The 19,042-nt window shown below is 36.4% G+C and overlaps 2 protein-coding genes across 2 annotated transcripts in view; both read right to left on the minus strand.

Moving 5' to 3' along the window:
- Nucleotides 1-1,648: 1,648 nt before the first annotated feature.
- On the minus strand, nt 1,649-4,448 carry trim107 (tripartite motif containing 107). Its single transcript, XM_016268134.1, has 3 exons — nt 4,264-4,448; nt 1,811-2,726; nt 1,649-1,653 (listed from the first exon to the last, which is right to left on the minus strand). Exons 2-3 carry the CDS (start codon nt 2,709-2,711, stop codon nt 1,649-1,651), a joined length of 906 nt encoding a protein of 301 aa, XP_016123620.1. The 5' UTR covers nt 2,712-2,726; nt 4,264-4,448.
- Nucleotides 4,449-6,734: 2,286 nt separating this feature from the next.
- The window catches only part of LOC107582339 (phosphatidate phosphatase LPIN2-like), a 13,051-nt gene continuing 743 nt past the window's right edge, over nt 6,735-19,042 (minus strand). The window contains exons 2-16 of the mRNA XM_016268136.1: nt 16,791-16,886; nt 16,490-16,704; nt 14,702-14,809; nt 14,476-14,581; nt 13,107-13,869; nt 12,927-13,020; nt 11,861-12,030; nt 10,629-10,722; nt 9,819-9,888; nt 9,647-9,739; nt 9,400-9,473; nt 8,679-8,808; nt 7,511-7,659; nt 7,353-7,439; nt 6,735-6,879 (exon numbers count right to left, since the gene is read on the minus strand). Of these exons, the coding sequence (XP_016123622.1) occupies nt 6,735-6,879; nt 7,353-7,439; nt 7,511-7,659; nt 8,679-8,808; nt 9,400-9,473; nt 9,647-9,739; nt 9,819-9,888; nt 10,629-10,722; nt 11,861-12,030; nt 12,927-13,020; nt 13,107-13,869; nt 14,476-14,581; nt 14,702-14,809; nt 16,490-16,704; nt 16,791-16,886 (2,394 nt within the window). The remainder of the gene's footprint in view (nt 6,880-7,352; nt 7,440-7,510; nt 7,660-8,678; nt 8,809-9,399; nt 9,474-9,646; nt 9,740-9,818; nt 9,889-10,628; nt 10,723-11,860; nt 12,031-12,926; nt 13,021-13,106; nt 13,870-14,475; nt 14,582-14,701; nt 14,810-16,489; nt 16,705-16,790; nt 16,887-19,042) is intronic.

A 19,042-nucleotide genomic window follows, 5' to 3' on the forward strand; every position in this document is an offset into this window, starting at 1 on the left:
TCTCACTCTCTCACTCTCTCACACACACACACACACACACACACACTCTCTCTCACACACACACAGACACACACACTCTCTCACACACACACAGACACACACACAAACTCTCTCTCTCTCTCTCTCTCTCTCACACACACACACACACTCTCTCTCTCTCTCTCTCTCTCTCTCTCTCTCTCTCTCTCTCTCTCTCTCTCTCTCTCTCTCTCTCTCTCTCTCTCTCTCTCTCTCTCTCTCTCTCTCTCTCTCTCTCTCTCTCTCTCTCTCTCTCTCTCTCTCTCTCTCTCTCTCTCTCTCTCTCTCTCTCTCTCTCTCTCGCTCACACAGACACACACACTCTCTCTCTCTCTCTCTCTCTCTCTCTCGCTCACACAGACACACACACACACTCTCTCACACACACAGACACACACATACAAACAGACGCTGTCTAAAACTGGAATTTCAACTTTTCATGCTGTGATGGAAAGCACCTACTTATCCACACAAACACCTCCTGGGAACCAAAACAAACAGTTTAAGCTGGAGTCTTAAAACTGAAATTAAAAAATAAAATTGCAAAAAAAAATTAGGTTTGAGGTTAATTTTCCTCTTCAACAAGTTTTCTTCATAAAAATGAAAATATATAAATGTGACCCTAGACCACAAAACCAGTCATAAGGGTACATTTTTTTAGTTGAGGGAATTATTTGATTATATAATGTTTGCGACTGGTTTAATATCTAATTCTGTATATTAACCTGTTGTGAGATAACATACATTATCAATCAAAAGTTTGGGGTCAGTAACCTTTTTTTTTTTTTTTTAAGAAATTAAAAATGTAATTTTTATTCAGCAAGGTCACTATACATTGAAAAAAATGTAAAGACATTTATAATGGAGCAAAAAATTTAAATGTGACGCTGAAGACTGGAGGAATGATGCTGAAAATCCAGCTTTGATCACAGCAATCAATTACATTTGAACAGATATTCACATAGAAAACAATATTTCACAATATTAATGTTTTTACTTTTTTTTGATCAAATAAATGCAGCCTTTGTGATCAGAAGAGGCTTATTTCAAAACGTCTCACTGACACTAAACTCTTGAATGGTAATTTAATACAAAAAATTACTGTAATGATGAGAATATTATTTTGTCAAAGTTTCATAAGGAATACTGTTCATTTCTGGTGAAGTTTGAACATGTTATTCTCAGAAGTTTACTTACAGCATACAACAGATAACCCAAAACAATAGACCTACGGTTTTTCTTTCTACATAATTTGCTGATTTATGATTTTAAAGACGAGGAGAGGAAGTCGTCATGAAAAGCACCAAACATCTGCGGTCTCTGAAGATATTCTGAGCTCAGAGCCGTTCACCAACGCAAACGTCCTCAAAGGAACACAAAACCCAACTGTCCCAGGAGAACCAGATGTGATTTTTAATAAAATTACAGAGGACAGTCCCGTTTGATAGAGTCACTACAAGCACAGAAACGAAAGCAGAACTGAAAGCTCATGTTGTAAAAATCCTCCAGCACTCAAATCACATTTCACGCGCCTCACACAAGCGTCTACTGTTAGATCCAACACAAGATCGTCTGTATCTGAGGAATACTCTTCAGCATATGAGCTCAAAAACTACATGCATTCAGGCGTTCAAACTGCAGTCAGTTTCAGCACACGGAAATGCAAAATAAAACTACATGAATAAATACATACAAATAAATAATAACATGAAATCACAAATCCTTGACCTGTCACTTAGTTAAACTGAAAAAAAACTACTTGCAAATTTACAGCAACTAGACATGCACATACCATATAATAGCAATAAGGACACATATGTGAGAGCGGATCCGAGTCCGAGACGGAGTTGGGTATTTTGGTGCTCGATCTTCTCACAGACTTTCTTCAAACTGCTGGATAACTCCAGATCGCTGGAGGAGTCCTGCAAAGGCTCCAGGGTCAAGCTGGAGACCTGGTTCTCCACGTCACTAAGACACGCGTCATCCGCCTCGTCCATTAACGTGTTGACTTGAAGTTCGGCCGTTCTCAGCTGCTTCTGGAGGTCTGACAGCATTCGCACTCTTTTCCCAACAGCATCTTCTCTGGGTCTCAACTCGGCCTCCAGAAGCTTCAAAGCAGTCGTGCTGTAGGTCTTCACCAGCTCTGCGATCTCCTCCAATACGCTGCTCACATCTTTCCTCAGATCCGCGTGTGCTGCTTTAACCGCAGCCTCTCTGGCCTTTTCCTTACTCGCCAGATCATCTACTAGAGCCAGCTTTTCTTGAAGACTAGTTATGACGGGATTCAGTCTAGACCTCCGTTCATTGGTTTCAGCGTCCACCAGAGAGCTTTTCCCAGAATCTGTTGATTTGCACACATCAGCGTCTTCTGGAGATGGCCGGTCAATGATTAGCTTGTCTTCTGCACTGGACTGAAGTTCACCGCTGATGCTGCTGGCTTTGTAGTTCTCTACTATCTGTTTCAGTTTGATGTTTCTCGGCAGGGACTCTGGGCTGAGATGTTCCTGTCCACAAACTGGGCAGCAAAGTGCTTGATCAAATCCAGAAGTTTTGTCCCTCTCTGGTGTCTCCAGACAAACCAGGCAGAAACTGTGAGCACAGGGAAGAGTGACCGGGTCGAGGAGGAGATGGAGACAGATGGGACAGGTGAGCTCTGACTCCAAACAGCCCTCAGGAGACCCGTGTGCCATCATGACAGTCTTTGGTAACTGTGCAGCACAGACAGAGAAAAGCACAGTTACATCAATGCACCTCTGGCTTTAATGCAAACTGACAAAATGCCTCCCAGTTTGGAGAGAAATGTGGAAAAACAGGATTCCCTAGAAGCCCATTTCCTCCTCACAGGCGGAAAAACATGGAGAATTACAATTATGGCATCAAAAGTCACAATAATGAGATTAAAAAGTTGACATTTTTGAGATTTATCACAAAAAGTAGCCAAAATTACGACAAAGTCAACATTATGAGATAAAGAGTCATAATTATGATATTATTAATCGAAATTGTGGCATAAACGTTAAAATTATGACATAAAATGAGAAATTCTGAGATAAAAAGTCACATTTATTAGATAAAAAGTTTAAATAAGTCATAATTATGATATAGAAGGTCAAAAACTTTTTTGTCATAATTGTTCTAGAGTTTTCCCCAACAATTTTGACTTTTTATGTCATCATTTATATCATAACATTTTATCTCACAACAATGATTTACCCAAGCATAATTGTTTGGTACATCATAATTTTGAAAATGTCATAATTATGACAAAAAAATTCTCAAAATTGTGAGATGCTGCTAAATTGTAATTATGAGATAAAAAGTCGTAATTGTGACACCACAAAATTAAGAGATAGTCATAATTATAAGATAAAAAGTTGAAATTTTGGGATAAAAAGACTAAAGTCTTCACTAAATGTCTAATGCTAAGACATTATTATGAGACAGAAAGTCAAAATGAGATTAAAATCATAATTCTAAATCATAAATCATCAATCATAATAAATATGACACATTTTGAGATTCTAAGTAGGCCTAATAGTTATGAGATAAATTCTAAATTATGAAATAAACAGTTGAAATTCTGAGATAATTATTAGACAAAAACGTTTAAATTATTGATTCCAGATTTTCAAATAGTTGTATCTCAGCCAAATATTGTCCTATCCTAACAAACCACACATCAATGGAACGCTTATTTATTCAGCTTTCAGATTATATATAAGTCTCAATTTCGAAAAATGGACCCTTATGACTGCTTTTGTGATCAGACTGTCAGAACTCGACAGGACGCCATCTAGCGGCGAGCAGCGCGTGCTGCAGCCGTGAAGCCTGTCAGTGTAAACGAGGCTCGACTTTGACACCTTCCTCTAGCAGCTGGCTGCCCAGTGAACCGCTAAGCCACACCACTCACTTTCACGCCATAAATCTGGCCCTGCTGTTAATCGCGTGCAGAACAACAGTAGAAACCCTTCCAGAAAGACGTGCGTGGCGCTTCCAGCTGTTTATGTGCAGCCATTTTCCAACATAAAAGCCTGGATGTGTTTGCAACTCGACGCAGAACTGTGTTTACAGTCATAACTGCAACACAAGATTATATTCGCATGATCACCGATCAGACTCGTTAACGCCTTCAGTGATGATCGGTGCATCACTCGTCTATTACCGCATTACTGTATTGTTTATGGGTTCAGTTAACATCACAGTGTTTCATAAACTGTGCGTTTAAGATTTGTGCAATGCACTTACCTGCACTTTTCCTCCTGATGACACTCAGTGCTGCTAATGTCGAGGCTGGATGTTCGCTACGTGTAAAGCAAGAGTTATTGTTCATCTAGCAGACAGTAAGTGTGCATTTACAGCCGCACACACCTTTATTGAACACTCTGCTGCTTCCTGATGGAGCTTCACAGCAGCAGCAGCTCCATCTGTTCACTCACACACAAACCAGTGTGATGAAGATGAAGATGATGAAGATGAAGATGATGTACGTGATCACGCACGATGAACAAACAGCCAATTGGTACTTTGGTACTCATACAATTAGTACAATTATTCATTTTATATATTATAAAATTAATACAATTGGTATTGATACTTATAACAAACTGAAAAAAAAACTATATATATATATATATATATATACATGCATACATATACATACATACAGTATATATAAAATTAAATAAAATAAAAATTATAATAAAACGACAACAACCTCTATTAATAGTTTATTAAATGCTCCCATTTAACAAAACATATTTTTAAAGATGTAAACTGCCCAAAAAAGTTTAGAAAAATATACTGCTTACATAAGACAATTTTTTTTTTATTAGACTGTTGTATGGGCAATAATAAAAAAATAAATATTTGTATGTCATCTATATCCTCATTGGTTAAAGGGTTGAAACTCCCCTCGACATATGCCTATATAATATCTGTGTATCTATGAATAAAGTTGAAGTATTGAGAATACAATTTGATGTGTGTTTTCTTGCTTCCCGGCCGTATACACTTTAAGGGACTGAGAAATATTCAAGGTGGCAAAGAGAAACTAAAAAAAAGGGACCTTTGTTAATTACTGACAATAATATACAAGCAAAATATTTGTAACATTTTCGGCAATTATTGTCAACATAAAAAATAATACTTTTAATTGCTACGTGGGAACTTCGATCTTTAATGGAGGTTGTTATTGTTGTTTTATGACGACTCTTTAAAAAAAAAATCTACATTTTATATAACAATACATTTATAACATGTATTTTACAATATCTTTAAATGACATTTTGTTCAAAATGTCAGATGTGTGCCTAACTAGAAATAACACTAATATGAGCATATATTATTCAATATAATTATTATTTGAGCAGCGTGTTTGGTTGACACCAGAACGGCCTGTACTGTACAGAGAGCAGTATACAACTAACCAGCAAGTTTTCATCAGAGCTCAGCGTATCCTTCCTTAGATAGGATCTGTCACAGATCATACTTCTTGAAGACAGCAGGATAAAATAGTCTTCATGATACACTATTTTCTAATCATGCTTGCTTTGTACGGCACTTTAGGATTTGTGACCCTGCAGCACAAAAGCAGTGTTAAGTCGCTGGGGTATATTTGTAGCAATAGCCAACAATACATTGTATGGGTCACAATTATACATTTCTCTTCTATGCCAAAAATCATTAGGATATTAAGTAAAGATCATGTTCCATGAAGATATTTTGTCAGTCTCCTACCGTAAAAATATCAAAAGTTAATTTTTGATTAGTAATATGCATTGCTAAGAACTTCACTTGAACAACTTTAAAGATGATTTTCTCAATATTTCGATTTTTTTTGCACCCTCAGATTCCAGATTTTCAAATAGTTGTATCTCAGCCAAATATTGTCCTATCCTAACAAACCATACAGCAATGGAAAGATATTTATTCAGCTTTCAGATGATGCATAAATCTCAATTTCGAAAAATTGAGCCTTATGACTGGTTTTTGTGCTCCAGGGTCACATTTAATAAACGAGCAAGTGATGCTTACTTTGGGAAACACCACTAACTAGATGTCTGAAAGTCCAATCAGGTGAAATTTAAAGTGAAATTTTTATTGTTTCAATCTTCTTTTAAATACAACAAATAGAAGCCAAATATATATATAGACTGTCTTTGTTTTAGCTCAATGTGAATGTTCCAAATAAATAAAATACAGTTCAGCTGTATAAAGTATTTGCTGATAAAACAAACTCGCACTTTTGCACCAGCAATTGTAAAAAAGTATTTAAAAAGAACACTAATAATAATAGAAAACCCCCTAGAGACGGTCAGAGGCCATTATTTGGCAGAGAAGTTAAAATGAACACATTCATGAAAACCCCAGACCAGTACTATAGTCACAGTGCACAGGTTTGCACGAAGGCACTCGGTTTAATGTGTTTGTTTCTATCCGTGGGTCAGAAGAGCTTCTCTGAGCATTTCTGATGCAGAAAGAGATGCTCAGTGTAGTGTTGTGCTATCATCATTGCACATTCTCCACCCAGCGTGTGTCATGTGTTTGCATGCGTGCTTCTCTCCAGTTTTGAAGCTACAGCAGGTTTGGCTGTAAATGCACAGACACATTCAGCTCATATAAACAGTACAGGAAAATGAGAAGAAATGCTGAGGAAGAGGTATAACTGAACAGATGCCTGGTGTGGAGTTGAAGCAGTGGAAGGAGCGTATCTGTGTCTAGATCAGGTCAGCGAGGTCCAGCGGAGGCAGCGGCTCTCTCCAGAAGGAGAAATGACTGAACTCGGGACAGTCGAAGGAGGAGGCATGATCTTTACAGATGAAGGGGAAGATGTGATCCACCAGCTCACTGAGATGAGAGTAACTGAAACACACACATAAGCTTTCCATTGCTGTATGGTTTGTTAGGATAGGACAATATTTGGCTGAGATACAACTATTTGAAAATCTGGAATCTGAGGGTGCAAAAAAATCTAAATATTGAGAAAATCATCTTTAAAGTTGTCCAAATGAAGTTCTTAGCAATGCATATTACTAATCAAACATTAAGTTTTAATATATTTACAAATACAAAATATCTTCATGGAAAATGATCTTTACTTAATGTCCTAATGATTTTTGTCATAAAAGAAAAATCACTAATTTTGACCCATACAATGTATTTTTTTACTTTTGCTACAAATATACCCCAGCGACTTAACACTGCTTTTGCTGCTGCTGCTTAAAACTGTTTCTGTATCTGTCAAAACTAAATATAAAAAAATTGCACATATTTATAGTGAACAACAAGTGTTTCATTAAATCAGAAAGTTGTGAATGAAAGCGTGTGTTTCTTACTGATGTATCTTGTGATATAGTTTGGCGATGCCGTGATGAGTCCAGTCTTTCCCCAGCTGCGGTAAAATGTGCCCCAGAGCATCTGACCTGATACAGAGAGAAAGGTGAACAACTCACAGATAGTAACCTAAATCCTGCAATGATTCAGAGAGACTCACTTGGTGATGGTCCCATCGATGTCTGAGATGATGAGTTTGTCGTCGTAGCTCCACAGATAAATGGCGGCTTCACAGCGGCAGGTGCCCTGATACTGTGTGGTCACACTGAACACAACCGTATTAGCTCCTTCACGCAGATTCAGACTCTCCTGCCACACACACACACACACACACACATAGAAAATATCAGAAATTCATTCAAGCCATTGCACATTGAACAGTAACTCTTCAGTAAGAAATGTCCAGGTAGTATTTCAATAATGCAGCCTACATTTGAGAGCATTGAGTAATGCAAAAGATTCTCACTACTGTAATACAGTAATGGAAATTCATATTAATCTTCATTAATAATAGCAAGCTTCATTATCTAAATGCAAAATATTATTTCTTTCAATTTTGTGGTTAATTATTTATTTATCAATTTTTTTATTTTATTTGCATTGTGACATTTTAATGACATTCACATTAAATTATATTTTCAACCTAAATTATAATTTTTGTAAACACTATGGAAGCAGTATCCATCACGGAATAAAAATAAAAAAAGGTTTTATCGCACAAAAGGTTTTTAAATTTCACAAATCTGAGAAAAAAATCAGAAATGTGAGATAAGAACGTGCACAAAGTCTGAATTGTGAGATAAAAAAATTGCAATGACCTTTTATTCCATGGTGGAAACAAGCTGTTTGTGGATGAAAAAAATTTAATTGTGACTTAAAAAAAAAAAAGAATAATATTAAAATATTAATAAAAATAAATTATTTTAAAAGAAGTAATATTAATAAAACAATATTATTTCATTAAATAAATAAATATTATTTCTTATTTATTTTGAGGTAAAATTGAACTAGACGTGAAAAAAAAAAAAACAGTCGACAACGTGTCTAGTTAAATTTTACCTCAAAATAAATAAATATAATATTAAAATAATATTTATTTAGAAGGTCTTCCACTTGCTCGTGACTAAACTCTATGACACACACAGATCATGATGTTGTTGATGATATGTGACCTTCTTAGTTCTTAGCAACGCATATTAATAATCAAAAATTAAGTTTTAATATATTTACAGTAGGAAATTTACTAAATATCTTCATGGAACACGATCTTTACTTAATAGCCTAATGATTTTTGGCATAAATGAAAAATCAGTAATTTTGACCCATACGATCTGCTCAGAGGTCAGCCGGAGGGATTTGCGGTACATCTGACTGATGCACTGCGCTGTGCTCATTGCTTCATTGTTCTTCCTCATGGAGACAGAGCCATCCTCATCACTCGAGGGTTCAACAGAACTCCTGCATACACAAAACACAAACAGAAATTCATTGATTTACTGGGTCAAAGATAAAATAAGCAATGCACAGTCAGCCAATAGTCTTGATAATACTGACTTTCATCATGTTTAACTGAAGTCAAAGGTCAAGTGCTCTCTGATAAGGAGAGGAAGCCCATATGTACATGCTGCTTTCATAACAAGCTTACAAATTTATGCAATGTTATAAAAAGTTCCTGACAGGTTGCATGAGATTTAAGATGTGGTGCACACATGCATTCAATTTGAAGTGCTACTTTTGTTTCGTTTGCTCTTATTTGTCCTGTAGATTTGTACTTTATACTGACACCTGTTGGCGTGGATGCATGATGTTTGGTTATAAACTTATGCTGCTTTTGATTTTTCCTTTGCATCCTTTATTGTCTCATATCATGACACATAAACAAGACATTTCCAACACATTTTTGTGCACTGTTGGTGATTTGTGCTGCTGCAAACTAGCGTGCATGCGAGTTAGATTTGTCACCCTTCTGAATTATTTCTGTCAAACTTTATAATTAGGAAAAAACACTGAGTGCCTCATGTTTTGCATGCATGCAAACACACGTCTTACTTCAGTGAAGAGTGTCCAGCGATAGCGGAAGATGCTTCAAGCTGATTCCCCTCTGCGTCTGACTTTTGGCTTCCCTAACATAAGAAAAAAAATGTATGTGCAATGAAGCATTAGAGATACACAGGTGCAGTCGGCAGACAGTGTACTTATCACTCTCTTAAAGGGAAATTGCACAATAGAGTTGCTCCTTAAATGACTTAAACATTATTTCTGTACGGTTAGATTCCGTTTCAGATTGAGTTTTTACCGCAACATTGTTCAGATCTTTCCTCCTCCAGGAGAACCACCAGCGGCCAGACTTTTTAGGCATCTTATCTTTGACCAGTTGCTCAATGGTGCTCTACAACAGAAAAAACAAGTCATTATCTCTGAACGATTAGTCATTGAAGCAGTAATCAAAGATCTCTGACCCCATCTACCTTTGGTAAAGTCTTCTGGAAAGCCTGAACTGACAGAATCATCGGCGCTGCCACAGCCCAGTTATAATATCTGAAACAAAACGACCACAAAGCTAAACAAGAGCCATATCCTAATATTACCATAGTGCAAAACTGGTAAACCGCTCTGGCTCTAAAATCTGATTGGATGAGCCACATCTGAAGTCGATATACTCGCACCAGTAACTGCACCTCGGTTTCAAGTTTGTCGGCAACTAACCAACCTCCAGTTAGACTAACTATTTTACCAAGAACTAGGGCTGTCAGTTTAACGCGTTAACTTAATTAGTTATGAAAAAATAACACGATTAAAATATTTTAACTCAGTTAACACAATGGCTCCGCCCCCAGACCTGTACTTCATCTTACATTTCATACTGTCGACAAAAAAAATCCATAAATCAATAAATGCAAAAAAAAAATAAATGAGATTTTTCTCAAATTATCTTCATTTGTGTTCCATAATTTATGTTGGGCCGTTGTAGCCTAAACGTTTGAGTAATACATTTTATGTTGAATCAAATAAAATATTTCTGTCTAAAGTTACTATTTGTAATGTCTACTTAATACCTTAACACAAAAATAGCATTAAATAATCATTTGGGGGTATTTTCACAGCCAAATTTAATTTGCGATTAATTAATCGACACATGTAATTAATTAACTGACAGCCCTACTAAGAACTGTTTAATGTAATTACTATTATACTAAATAATAATTACTATTGAACATTGTTGTACTACAGATTGCTGTTACCAACAATTTTAATAAATGAATATAACACATGCTAACTTTGAGTTGATGCAGATGACAAGGTTTGGGTCTTCAATAATTCCAGGGTTGTTGACAAAGTCTTGATACTTCACAAGATGCTCCATGAACTTCTCTGCAACACAAGCGTAAAAAAAAAAAAAAAAGCGTAAAAAATACAGGAAGAGCTAAAGATATCAGCTTAAATCATTTTTCTGTCCTCACTGAAAATAAAACGCTGCATGAAACAACAAAATCACAGCCAATCATAATATATTTGATGTTCAATATATGTGACCCTGGGCCACAAAACCAGTCATAAGGGTCGATTATTTGAAACTGAATAAATTAATAAATTATCTTTCCATTGATGTATGGTTTGTTAGGATAGGACAATATTTGGCTGAGATACAACTATTTGAAAATCTGGAATCTGAGGGAGCAAAAAAATCTAAATGTTGAGAAAATCATCTTTAAAGTTGTTCAAATGAAGTTCTTAGCAATGCATATTACTAATCAAAAATTAAGTTTTGATATATTTACGGTAGGCAATTTACAGAAAATCTTCATAGAACATGATCTTTACTTAATATCCTAATGATTTTTGGCATAAAAGAAAAAAATCAGTAATTTTGACCCATACAATGTATTGTTGGCTATTGCTACAAATATACCCCAGCGACTTACATTTAGTCATTTAGCAGATGCTTTTATCCAAAGCAACTTATAAATCATGACAACAGAAGCAATCAAAATAAACAAATGAGCAATAATATGCAAGTGCTATGACAAGTCTCAGTTAGCCTAACGCAGTACACGTAGCAAGGTATATATATATATAAAAAACAAAAAGAAAACAAGTAGAGGCTAGTGATAGAGGCCCTTTTTTTCCCCTGAGATAAACTACCCATTACACTTTAGTTGCTGTGTTTTATTTTGTGAAACCTAACTACGTATATGGAATAACCGTTTTATAAAAGCAGTAAGCCCCGTGAAGCCGTAGTTTACAGTGAATTTATAACAGCTAAGGGGCGTTGTTAGGCAAAGCGAAGCGGAGTGCCTAAAACCCCCTTAGCTGGGGCTTCTTGCTTTATTATGACTGGTTTTGTGATCCAGGGTCACAGACGGAGTGTAGACCAATACGATTTCACTGTGGGTGGAGCTACACAGCACAAGGAGACAAAAGCAGAAACTAATAAAAACAACAAAACTGTTGATGTGGTGACTCGTGACTGAACATGGCTGAGATCGATTGGTTAGGACACAGTGTTTACCTTTACTGATCTGACTGATGTCTCCTCTCCCACACAGAGACATGGTCACGTCTAGCGTGTCTGTGGTAGAGTCGGACAGATACTCGGTGCCGCTGTCTGCATTAGCGCTGCCCAGTGACTGAGACGACAGCTGACCCGAGGGAGGAGACGGATCCGGCGACTCTGTCTCACTGAAAACATGGAGGGAGGGATTTAAAGAGGGACAGGAATCAAACTACCGGTCAAACGTCTGGACATTCCTACTCATTCCTTATATTACGCTTTTCTATATTTAAAATAATAGTACCGTCATCAGCCACTACCGCAGAACCATCACAGACATGGATCTGTCCACAACTGATCAATACAGCAATACAACACTAGCTTCTCTATTCGTTTTGCATTCTATCTATTTGTTTTATTTGTATTTATTATACTATTAACAAAAAAAACCTTGCTACATGTACTGCATTAAGCTAACTGAGACTTGTTATAGCACTTGCATATCATTACTCTTTTGTTGGTTTTGATTGCTTGCATTGTCCTCATTTGTAAGTCGCTTTGGATAAAAGCATCTGCTAAATGACTAAATGTAAATGATTGGTAAACTTCTAACTTTGAACCCCCAATACCTGTGAGTACTGTCGTTGGTGAAGAAACTTATTTAATGTATTGTTTGGATAATTACAGCCATTCATTCTCAAGTGAGAAATATACAGATTAACAATCATAACGCAAAAACAAAGATGAAAAAATATTTGTGATTATAAAGATCACAAAACAACTTTGCATAAATATATATGACACATAAAAACAGCAATAATAATAAATGATTTATTTAATAGATTTTATTATAGTCCTACAATCATTTATTTATTGCATCAAAAATCATAGATAAAACAATTAAAATAGCTTTATTTTATTCTTGCTATTATTATTAATAATAATAATACTCAATGAATATTATATTTTCATTGCTGTAGTGCTACAGCCATTTATTTATTGTGTCAAAAAGCAGAAAAAAATATTTTGGTTTAATTTATTTATAATAAATCGGTTCAGCATGTTGGATAATAAAGCTTCTAACCTCTTTGGAAAATAGAGGGCAGCAGCTTCAGGGTCAAGCCTGGAGAGGTCGTCTAGATAGATATCAGATGGTCCCAAATGATGACTGCGCTTGACTAGAAAAAACAGCACGCACAGTTCAGGTAAAACGCTTCAAATCATTTTCAATCACTGAATTAGTCGCACTGGAATAAGTACATACCTGTCCTCTTGTCCTGAGAGTCTGCTGTTTTCGAGGACTCAAGAGGCTTCGAATCCTCTGATTTGAGGACGGACTCCAGAGCTGGTGTCACTCCAGCACCATCTGCATTCTGATTGGTCAGTGACGTCTCTAATCCCGCCCCCTCCTCTGAGTCTCCCACAGAGCTTTGGTGTTTTGGTAAAACAGTGATTGTGTCCGCTGAGTTGACCTCTGTTTCTGCTTCTAAAACCGTATTTGATTCAGTCTCACCGAATGTGACGGTTTGGATTTCGGATGTGACCGAGACATTATTCTCATCACAGGTTTCTTGGCGTCCTACATGAGCCACGGCGTCTGAACTAGCTGCGCTGCTGACAGCACCGGTCCCGTGCATTGTGTTAGTAGAGCTGGTTATGTTATAGGTCTGAGTGTGATTGTCTGTGCTGACGGTTAAGTCTTTAGTCTCTTTGTTTTCCAGTGCAGTCCAGGCCTGTGGGAAGGAGTCGTCTGCGGACTGAAAGGTCACTACATGCGTTTCGGTGACCTTGATGTCTAGTTGTGTGTTAACTGAAGAAGAAACAACTGCGTGAGTGTCATCTAATGGAACAGGGCTGGTCGTTCCAATCTGAGGTTCAGGTCTCACTACGGTCACCGTCGCTGCAGAGTCAGTGCTGTCCACATCAATGGATGCTTGTCGATGGATCGTGCGGAAGTGGGAGTGGTCAGAGGGCGTGATGGGCGGGTCTCGCAGCGAATCAGATCCATCTCTCTCCGCCTGACACACCTACACAAACACAAGAGCCACTGAGTAAACTGTTTTGTGCCCTTATAAGGCAGCATCCTAATGAAATTAAACTACTGTTCAAAATATTGTTTTGAATGATTTTGAAAGAATTCTCTTCTGCTCACCAAACCTGCATTTATTTCACCAAGGAAAACAGTAATATTGTGAAATATTATTACAATTTAAAATACGTTTTCTATTGCAAATATTTTGTAAAATTGAATTTATTCACGAGATGCAAAGCTGAATTTTCAGCATCATTACTCCAGTCTTCAGTGTCACATGATTCTTCAGAAATCATTCTAATTCGCTGCTCAAGAAACATTTCTGATTATTAGCAATGTTATATTGCTAATAAGCTATATCAGAGCTATATCGCCCAGCCCTACTTGAAGGTGGACTTTTTCACGTCAGACAGTGAGTTTTGCACATGCAATCGTGACTCAAGCATTCTTCAGAAAATGTAGTAATCTACTTTTATAACAGCCTTGTTCAGAGTGGACATATGATGTCTAAAAATACTGCCTGGGTAGGCAGCACACTTGGTTTGGGAACATGCTGGACTCTATCTGCGATGAAAGCTGTATGCATGCAGTATGCATTTACTTTGGGAAAAGCGCCCCAGTTCCATTGCATCTGGGGCCCTAGAGACTCCTGCGGCTTACACAACTCTGAATCACTCTTAGGAGAGGAGGGACGACTGAAGAACACACTACAGACAGAGACAACACAAGTAAGCAGAGCTTTGCCTTTAGATATCCATGATATGAACTGAGAGATAACATATGGGCCGAACTACATCATTCATAGACGTTTAAGGATCTATAACTACCTCTCATTAACAGAACACTCTCCCTCAGAGTGAGGATGAACGTCTCTGCTCTGAGCTCCAGACGGTTCCTCGTAGGGTTCCTCTGTCAGCGAGTAGTACACAGACTTACTGAAGAGAGCAAAAACACAAATCATCAGTGACCTGGGCCAGGTTTCACCAGCCGTTCATAAGTTCACAATATAAAGGGATAGTTCACCCAATTTTATCATAATTTACTCACCCTCACCTTTTGTGTTGAACACAAAAGAAGATATTTTGAAGAATGTGGGTAAGCAAACAGTTGACGGTAGCCATTAACCATAGTATTTTTTTCCATACTATTGAAGTCAATGGCTACCGTCAACTGCTTGCTTACCCACATTCTTCAAAATATCTTCCTTTGTGTTCAGCAAATGACTATTGGCAGTCCTATTTTTATTTAACAGCAGTGGAATTTTAACTTAACAGAACTAATTAATTAATTTAATTCGACAGCAAATTTAATGCAATGCATAATTTCATTTAGCAATATTATTTTACAAGTTAAGTGAAATGTAATTGCTGTTGAATGAAAACGTGACTACCATTATATTTGCTGTAAAATGAAAATTAATTAACTGAAATTAAGTTTAATCACGTTAAAATTCCACAGCTGTTAAATGAAAGTGACAGCCATTGCTGTAAAATAATTAAATTAAAGTTAAATTGAATTCAATAAATGAAGTGCCATTGCAGTTAAATAAATAAAAAAACATGACAGTCATCACTGTCTAACAAAATGTTTTTATTTTTATTTTTAATTGTGTTAGTCATTTTCATTCTGACAAAATGTGCTAGCTGTGTTTTTGACGCATTTATGAAAACGCTTGCACGTCCTGATAACTATTTCCTGCTAACAAGATGCTCTACCAGCAGTCTGGTGTTTAAGTTTGGTTAGTTCTGAGAAAGAGGAACAAAATGACAGAAACTCATACAGGTTTGGAACAACATGAGGGTGAGTAAATTATGACAGAATTTTCGTTTTTTGTGAACTATCCCTTTAAAGTGGAACGTACGTCCACACTAGAGGTGTAGTAACTACTAGGTAGTTTGTAACCAACTCTGTACACTGTAAAACAATGTATTTTTCAAAAAAGCATGCAGCCGTGGTTACCAGAACTGTACTGTACAAATATGGTAGCAAAGCTTTCAAATAAATGAGTAGAAGTTGTTTTGAAATGTAGCGAATTGAAGTTTTTCCTTGATTCTAACTTATTTTGCCTCATGCAACTAATGGTAAAAATATGTTTCCACTGATACACAGTACATTATAGGTATTTTTATATGTGAATAACATTCAAAAACTGTATTTGAAATTATTAAGGATCAATAAAATACTGATACCAAACAATTATTAGAAATTACATTTATTTATTAAGTTTGATTTTATATGACATGCACACAGAGACGTGGTGCATAGTTTGGTTTTGTGTTGAAGTGTTGCTAACAAAGTAATTTATTCACATAATATTCTCTTGCTTAAAATGTAAACGAGTGTAAAGGATTGTCTAACGGATTGAAGTTTGTCGGACTGCTATTTTAATCCAACTGTTACTCCTAGTCGGAGGCGTGCAGGGTTATATTTCAACTAGGTTTAATGGTGCAATGCAAAAATAATTACTGGTAGTAGTGCATCATTTATAACTTATGCACCGCTGGTGCAACCAGCCCTCTTGAGCTAGAGCTTCATGAAATAAGCAGCCAACTGATCAGACAATCTCAGACATTTCTGGAAAATTAAATGTACAATAACTTCAGTAAACCTCTAACCTTGCGGCCAAAAGCGACTCTTCCTTTAGGACATCTTGATCTAGGCTTTCTTTCTCGTCTGAAGAGGAACTGGCCTCCTCTCGCAGATGCGTGTCTGAACGCGCTCGCTTCCTGCGGCGTTTTTTGCGGCGGCTGGAGGAGGACTCCATCATCTCAGACACTTCTGGGACGTCCGTGGGGATCGGAGAGGTGCAGAGGTGAGCGGGAACCCGCGTCTAACACAGACACAGAGAGAGTATCGTCAAAACCACAGCAGAACATTACAGGAGAGATTGGAGAACTCACAGTCATCCAGACAGACCTCAAAATCCTCGTTCTCCTCCACGAAGAACGCCTCTCCGTTATCTCCCAGCTTCATATGCAGGCTCACAGGCTCTCCATTGATCTCAATATCCACCTGTGGAGGGACGAACACAGCGGTTACATGAGCTGAACGAGGAGCAGCACGTCTTAGGCTTGCTGGGTTAGAAATACGAATTCTTAAAAAACAAACAATTAATGAGGGAAATAAGATTTTCTTCACTCGTTGGAAAGAAAAATGATGTGCTATGTAGAAAAACTCAAGCCTCATTCATTATCCATCAGCTCGTTAACATATGAATGCCATCATTTACATATCAATGCATATTCTGTTACATAAAGAAGGCTTAAAGGAACAGATGCAAAAAAAAAGTTTAATTCTGATGGTCAGAGAGAGAGAGTAGAATGCTGCATTAAATGTTCATTAAATTAGCTGTAAAATACAATGTTAAATTAAATTATGTTCAATTATGATTAAATTTAATTCCAAGACTTCAAAAAAAATTAATAAGACTTACACTGTTAAATTAAGTTTAATTTAATTAAATCTAACTAAGCTAAATGACATGCAATTGCTGCCATTAAATTAATATGAAATAAAAATATACTTTTATTCATTGAATAGCAGTCAAGTTTTCATTTAACAGCAATGGAATTGTATTTAACTTAAATTTACTTTAATTAAATTTAATTTACCATTTTAAATCTTATTACATTTTGTTTGACAGCAAATGTATTGGCAGTCCTATTTTTATTTAACAGCAGTGGAATTTTAACTTAACAGAACTAATTAATTAATTTAATTCGACAGCAAATTTAATGCAATGCATAATTTCATTTAGCAATATTATTTTACAAGTTAAGTGAAATGTAATTGCTGTTGAATGAAAACGTTCTGGCATTAAAAGATCTAAATTATAGCTTTATAAAAAGTGTAACTCTAGCCTTATAATGCGTCAACCAAAGAATAGTAAAATACTTTTTATTTGCAAAATAACCGTATAAACAAAAAACAGAAAACAGTATCGCCATGACACATCTGTGACCCGACCTGACCTTTTCGATTCGATTAATTCAGTCATTAAAATCAAATTCAAACAGAATTCACACTTGTGAAAATATTTTGGATGACAATCAAGTGAAGAAACATAAACACAAACTCAGTTCAGCCTTTGGTTCTGGATTTGATGCCCATTTAGAGATCAGGGTGTCTGATGGATTATGAAATACAATTTATCATAAGATAAATATTAAATTACTGAAATTACCACCTGGTGCCACAAACACATTTTAACCCTGTAAAGCCTGACATATCAAATAAAAGTCAGACAAAAATCTAAATTAAAAGAAAGAAGTTTGCATACGTGTTTTTGTTGATTATCGTATTTTGATAAATCAGGCTGATATAGTGAATCTGATATAGTGAAAATGTGGAAGAAAAACACCTTTTTATTCAGAGGCCCAAACTGTGCAAAAATATGCAATTTGGTGCAAATGCTGATATTTCTATGATGAAATTCCGATGCTTGTAAATGTAAATCAATGAAATCAACAGTATCACAGACACTTACATAGATCGTCACTCAATATCACCAATAATGTGTCTCAGTAAGACGATATCTGAATGCTTAGTCTGATGATCAAAACATATAACGCGACGCAATACAATGTAAACGTTCCTGATGATCATATTTGATATTTATGATTTTTCTAAAAAAATCATCAAGCAACCCATAGTTTCTTGAGTCCAGTACGTGTTCGTCTCGAAAGACTACTAAAAGTTATTCTTACGTTTACTTGATAAAAATTTGACGGCAAAAAGACACATGCAGCACAAGCTGAAGAAGGACTTTTTTGTACAATTAAACTAAAAGACCTGTTCCTTTCTAAAAAGTCTAAACTATCAATTAGACGCCAGAAGGCATAGAGTAGACTGTGAGTGATGTTTAGCAGCAAAGTTTTGATCATGTTGATGATGATTTAGAGGACTTTGTGTATCAAATATGGGTTAAAAAGTGCATTATCATTTCTCAAACAGAGGACATTCTCCTGCTTTGATGACCCACGATGAGCACCTGCCCAGAGTGACACAAACTATCCACATCCAGAGCCTATTTTACTTACATTCAATCCCTTATTCTGTGTCTCTCTGTGATGGTTGAGTGAGGAACGAACAAAGAAGGTGATAACTGGTGATTTGAGAGAGACCCAGTACATTCAACTGTTCTCTCTCTCTCTCTCTCTCACACACAC

Source organism: Sinocyclocheilus grahami, unplaced genomic scaffold (genome assembly GCF_001515645.1).
Source record: "Sinocyclocheilus grahami isolate Dianchi unplaced genomic scaffold, SAMN03320097.WGS_v1.1 scaffold43.1, whole genome shotgun sequence".
NCBI lineage: Eukaryota > Metazoa > Chordata > Actinopteri > Cypriniformes > Cyprinidae > Sinocyclocheilus > Sinocyclocheilus grahami.